Source organism: Protobothrops mucrosquamatus, unplaced genomic scaffold (genome assembly GCF_001527695.2).
Source record: "Protobothrops mucrosquamatus isolate PMUCROS unplaced genomic scaffold, P.Mucros_1.0 scaffold9396, whole genome shotgun sequence".
NCBI lineage: Eukaryota > Metazoa > Chordata > Lepidosauria > Squamata > Viperidae > Protobothrops > Protobothrops mucrosquamatus.
In genome coordinates this window covers 1-5,797 of record NW_015395187.1, presented here as the reverse complement: position 1 = coordinate 5,797, position 5,797 = coordinate 1, and the positions used below count along the sequence as shown (strand labels likewise).

General features: G+C 49.0%; 1 protein-coding gene across 1 annotated transcript in view; it reads right to left on the bottom strand.

Moving 5' to 3' along the window:
• Positions 1-5,533, bottom strand: part of LOC107300973 (KICSTOR complex protein kaptin-like) — a gene marked incomplete at both ends in the record, with an annotated part of 8,918 nt that extends 3,385 nt beyond the window's left edge. The window contains 6 exons of the mRNA XM_015830252.1: positions 63-250; positions 397-506; positions 1,255-1,328; positions 1,563-1,638; positions 4,532-4,586; positions 5,449-5,533. Of these exons, the coding sequence (XP_015685738.1) occupies positions 63-250; positions 397-506; positions 1,255-1,328; positions 1,563-1,638; positions 4,532-4,586; positions 5,449-5,533 (588 nt within the window). The remainder of the gene's footprint in view (positions 1-62; positions 251-396; positions 507-1,254; positions 1,329-1,562; positions 1,639-4,531; positions 4,587-5,448) is intronic.
• Positions 5,534-5,797: the final 264 nt, after the last annotated feature.

Here is a 5,797-nt window from a genome sequence, read left to right as displayed (position 1 = left end):
GTGGACTTCAACTCCCAGAATTCCTCAGCCAGCGTGCCACGTTCGAAGACCCCCTGGTTTACATGGTTCCTATGGGCCACCAAGGGGGGAGACCCTCCCTTCTCAGCGCCCATTCCCCGTTCCCTTCCCATCTCACCTTTCAAAGACACAACCCCAGTGGTGTCCTCTGGCTGGATGAAACTTGGCAGAGCAAAAACCAGGACCTTGGAGATGGGGCCATCTTGTTGGATGCTCCAGCTCTGCAGCACCGCTTCAATCCGGAAGAAGAGAAGGGTCACCAGTCAATCGATCCAACCGTCCCTGACTTACTAGGCCGCCGTCCGAGCCTTGAGGAAGACCCGGAGGTCAGCCCCGGAGGAAGAGGGCGGCGGGGGGGGGAAAAGAAGGGGGTCTTACCCCGCTTGGCTGGTTCAACCTGAGCGACCCGGATGTAGCCGCTCTGGCAGCCAAAAGCCGTAATCCGCTGCCCCGAATTGGGAATGTTGTAGACGTCAAGCCAGAGCACGCTGCAAAGCAGGAAGGATCGTTGAGAGAAAGGTTGGGGGGGAGGGAGGCAGGGAGGAAAGGAAAGAGAAAGGGATGGAGAAAAAAGAGGAGGAGGAAGGGAAGGAGGAAATTGGGAATGAGGAGGGAGGAAAATGGGATACACTAATCCAAGGGTAGGCAACCTTGGCTGTTTTATGACTGGTGGACCTGCACCTGTGGGAAAAACACTAGGATGATGTTGAAATAAATATAGCTGCTCTCTCTCTTTAAAACACACATATATATAGAGAGAGAGATATTCCTGTGTGTGTGTGTGTGTGTGTGTGTCTATTTGTATTTGCATGTGTGTGCATATGTATGTACGTGTATATGTATAACATTCCAAAGCGCCTGAAGGCAGGACAAGAAGCAACGGGTGGAAGCTCATCAAGGAGAGAAGCAACCTAGAACTAAGGAGAAACTTCCTGACACTTAGAACAATTAACCAGTGGAACAACCTGCCTCCAGAAGCGGTGAATGCTCCAACACTGGAAGTTTTTAAGAAGAGACTGGACAGCCATTTGTCCGAAATGGTATAGGGTTTCCTCCCTGAGCAGGGGGTTGGACTAGATGACCTCCAAGCTCCCTTCCAACTTCTTCTTCTTCATCATCATCATCATCATTATTATTATTATTATTATTATTATTATTATTTCCTGACCTGTGCCCTCTTTCCAAATCCCCATTCTGCCCCCACCTCATGCCTTAACAACAGCCCGGGTTGCCTACTTGCTTGGAAGTTCCTTAAGTTCTGGAAAGAGATTCTCGACCGGCTGCTCCTCAAACTGATGGAGCTCTTCATTCTGCAAAAAAACATAAATAAATTTTAAAAAAAATAAATAAGGTACAGGCAGTCCTCAGCTTATGGCCACAATTGAGCCCACCCTTTCTGTTGCTCAGTGAGACGTTTGTTAAGGGAGTAGAAGGCTGGGGTTTCTTTGGAAAAAAAAAAAAGGACCCAAAGGAAAACTCCAGAGGCACCATAGAGGCGAGTGGCTAGAAGGCCCTGAGAAGCCACGTCCATCCGGAGGCCTCACCTCTTTGTAAAGATGAATCGCGGGATCGTTTCCGCTCAGGAGGAAGACGGTCTCCGGCCGGTCGGCAACCTGGACTCTACGCCAACAAAAGTAGCAGGTCAAAGATGTCCATTTTGAAATCCCACCACCACCACAAATGAGAATTCATCACGTTCAAACACAGGCAGTCCTCGACGTACGACCGCAACCGAGCTCAAAGATTCTGTTGTTCAGTGAGACATTTGTTACGGGAGCTTGGCCCCGTTTTTAGGAGACCGTTCTTGCCCGAGTGGTTAAGTGAATCACTGCGATTGTTAAGCTAGTCCAGGGGTAGTCAACCTTGGCTCTTTTATGACTGGTGGACTTCAACTCCCAGAATTCCTGAGCCAGCCGTGCTGAGGGGAAAGGGAGAGGTTTCCATTCTGAGCCATGCTGGCTCAGGAATTCTGGGAGTTGAAGTCCACGAGTCATGAAGGGGCCAAAGTTTCCCTCATGCTGGCCCAGAATTCCTGAGCCAGCATGGCTAAGCATGGAAACCTCTCCCTTTCCCCTCAGCATGGCTGGCTCAGGAATTCTGGGAGTTGAAGTCCACGAGTCATCAAAGAGCCAAGGTTGCCTACCCCTGATCTAGACTTAGTGTTTCTCATCCTTGGCCACTTGACGATGGGAGGACTTCAACTCCCAGAATTCCTGAGCCAGCAGGGCTCAGCATGGCAACCTCACCCTTTCCCCTCAGCATAGCTGGCTCAGGAATTCTGGGAGTTGAAGTCCTCCCATCGTCAAGTGGCCAAGGATGAGAAACACTAAGTCCAGACCAGGAGTAGGCCACCTTGGCTCTTTTATGACTCGTGGACTTCAACTCCCAGAATTCCTGAGCCAGCATGGCTCAGCATGGAAACCTCTCCCTTTCCCCTCAGCACGGCTGGCTCAGGAATTCTGGGAGCTGAAGTCCACGAGTCACAAAAGAGCCAAGGTTGCCTACCCCTGGGCTAGCCACATGGTTGTTAAGTGAATTTGGCTTCCCCTCTAATGGATTTTGCTTGTCCGAAGGTCGCAAAAGGGGAGGACGTGACCCCGGGGGACGCTGCGACTGTCATAAATACGAGTCCCCTGCCAAGCGTCTGAATTTGGATCGCGTGACCACAGGCGATGCTGCAACAGTCCTAGGGGTGAAAAATGTCACAAGTCCATTTTTTCCCTGGGCCGTTGCGACTTCGAATTGAACCGTGGTTAAGTCGAGGGCTACCTATACCAAATCAGAAGGTCCATTTAAGGGAATGTCCCACAACCAAGGACGCGGTTAGATTTCACAGCTCAGCATCTACAACTAGGCCGAGTGAGGGGCATCTATTTGAGGCTGGCTGTTAGGTCAAAACGCCAGAAAGGGGCCAGTTTAGGAGCCCTGCTCTCTCTCCAGCTCTGCTCCAATGAACGCGGAGCGAAGGAAGGAAGGGAAAGAAGTCGTTCTCCCAAGTTTCCGATCGGACCGTTGTCTTCTCTCGAGTGCGGAAGCCTCTCGGAGGAGACGTGGCTAAAGTAGGGAGTGACTCACGATGAGGGATGAAGGACTGGCTCATCGAAGAGTTTAATCCTAGTAACAACTTTGGAGAGGCAGTGCAGCTCCGACTATTTTAATTTAGAAAACTCTTGGAGGGAGGTGTACTCGTCAGCTGGGTGGAGAGCTGGAGCATCCTGACGGCAGCTGACAGCCGCTAGCTCAGAAAGGGAAGCGGACAAATATAGAAAGCGTTTTATGTTTTCCCTGAATTATTAGTCATGACAGCCTTACGTCATCTCCAGGTTCATGAACATCATTTTCTGGGGAACAAACAATTTTCTTTCTTTCTTTCTTTCTTTCTCTTTCTTTCCTTCCTCCCTCATCCTGCATTCTCCTTCCTTCTTCCTTCCATTCCTATGTCCTCCCTTCCTCCTTCGTCCTGCCTTATCCTTCCTTCCTTGTTCTGCCTTCTTCCTTCCATTCCCATTTCCTTCCTCCCTTCCTTATCCTGCATTCTCCTTCCTTCTTCCTTCCATTCCTATGTCCTCCCTCCCTCCCTTCCTTCTTCTCCCTTCTATTCCCATTTCCTTCCTTCCTTTCCTTCCTTCCTCCCTTGTCATGCATTCTCCTTCCTTCTTCCTTCCATTCCTATGTCCTCCCTCCCTTGTTCTGCCTTCTTCTCCTTCCTTCCTTGTTCTGCCTTCTTCTTCCTTCCATTCCCATTTCCTTCCTCCCTTCCTTATCCTGCATTCTCCTTCCTTCCATTCCTATGTCCCCCCTCCCTTCCTTCCTTCTTCTCCCTTCTATTCCCATTTCCTTCCATTCCCATTTCCTTCCTTATCCTGCATTCTCCTTCCTTCTTCCTTCCATTCCTATGTCCTCCCTCCCTTGTTCTGCCTTCTTCTCTTTCCTTCCTTGTTCTGCCTTCTTCTTCCTTCCATTCCCATTTCCTTCCTTCCTTCCTTCTTCTCCCTTCTATTCCCATTTCCTTCCTTCCTTCCTTCCTCCCTTGTCATGCATTCTCCTTCCTTCTTCCTTCCATTCCTATGTCCTCCCTCCCTCCCTTCCTTCTTCTCCCTTCTATTCCCATTTCCTTCCATTCCCATTTCCTTCCTCCCTTCCTTATCCTCATTCTCCTTCCTTCTTCCTTCCATTCCTATGTCCTCCCTCCCTCCCTCCCTTCCTTGTCCTGCCTTCTTCTCCTTCCATTCCCATTTCCTTCCTCCCTCCCTCCCTCCCTCCCTTGTCCTGCATTCTCCTTCCTTCTCCTGTTTTCTTCCTTCGTTGTCCTGCCTTCTTCTTCCTTCCATTCCCATTTCCTCCCTCCTGCCCTGTCCTGCCTTCTCTGCCCTTCCTGCCTCACCGTTCCTAAAAGACAAGTAAAACCCCGATGTGTGGAATTTCTGCACGGATACGGCCGCATTAACTTCCCGCAGGGGAAGGTGGCTAATGGCGAAGGCCGAACGTTTGCTCGCTTCGTTGAGGTACGTACTCTGCGTGGTACAGCTGGAACGGTGTGAACTGTAATTCCAGGTTCAGGCAGCTTTCTGCGAAGGACAAAAAGGCACAAAATTAACGTGCATAAGAACCAATGAGAAACAGGCATGATTCTCAAGCTGAGAGGAAGACCATTAAAAGCCACAACAGCACTGAAAAAGTGACTTACAACCAGTCCTCGCACCTACGACTGTCTCAGCATTCCTTACAGTCGTGTGATCAAAATTCAGGTGCTTGACAAGCGGCCCGTATTTTCCAAGGGTTGAAGCGTCCCAGGGTCACCTGGTTGCCACAGGGGACCTTCCCAAGCAGCTCCCAGCAAGCAAAGTCAACGAGGGGAGCCAGATTCATTCAATGACCATCTGATTCATTTACCAACGGCAGGGATTGGCTTAACCGTGATTTAAAAGATCATAAAACCAGGTCCGGCTCACTTAAACAACCGCCTTGCTTAGCAACGGAAATTCACATCCCAATTGTGGTTTATCACGTTTGGGGATTATGAAAGTGTCCGAGAGAGATAACATCCTCAAACTGCAGCGTCGAGGACTGAGTGTTATCCCAGGTAGGTACAATTTCTGAGATGTTATTTTAAAAATATACCCAGCCAATTGTCTGCAAAAGGAGTCATTAATGCTGGTTCTTGTAGTCATCGTGGTTTCTATCGGTTGGTGCAACTATCTAACTGTCTCTTTCCACTCAGGAAAGCAGCAGACATAGGGAATCAATTCTTTTAAAAAGTCGTATTTTTTTATAACAAGAAGACATTTGTCCAAGGAGCAACTGCATGAATGTTCTCGCTATTTTTCTTATATCCAGCTCTCAAAAGGCTCTTCAGAAAATCTCGGCCAGGGAAGCAGAAACAAGACAAAAGATGGCATCGGAGAACAGAGTTGGGCAGAGAAAACTCACGTGCAATAGAATCCAGATTATATTCAGAGCCGGGCTCGTAGTCGCAATAAATATTAAGGAAGGGGCTGGCTTTGTCTCCAGAATCCTGAAAAGGAAAAATAAAGCCATTAAAACAATTGCTGCCAATCATCCCATCTCACCCAGTTGCTAAGCAAGAAGAGGCGGAATGACCAGTAATAGTCAACTGGGAATATGAGGGACAGGGGATACTCCCCCAAAAGAAGAATCCAGCCCCGTTGAGACATAGAAAAGCATAGATCTCAACAGAGTGTCCTCTAGATCTTAATCTGTTTAAAGCAGCCTTGTCTGTATGTATGGGGACAGGTCCCCTTCGATTTATGCAAATGAA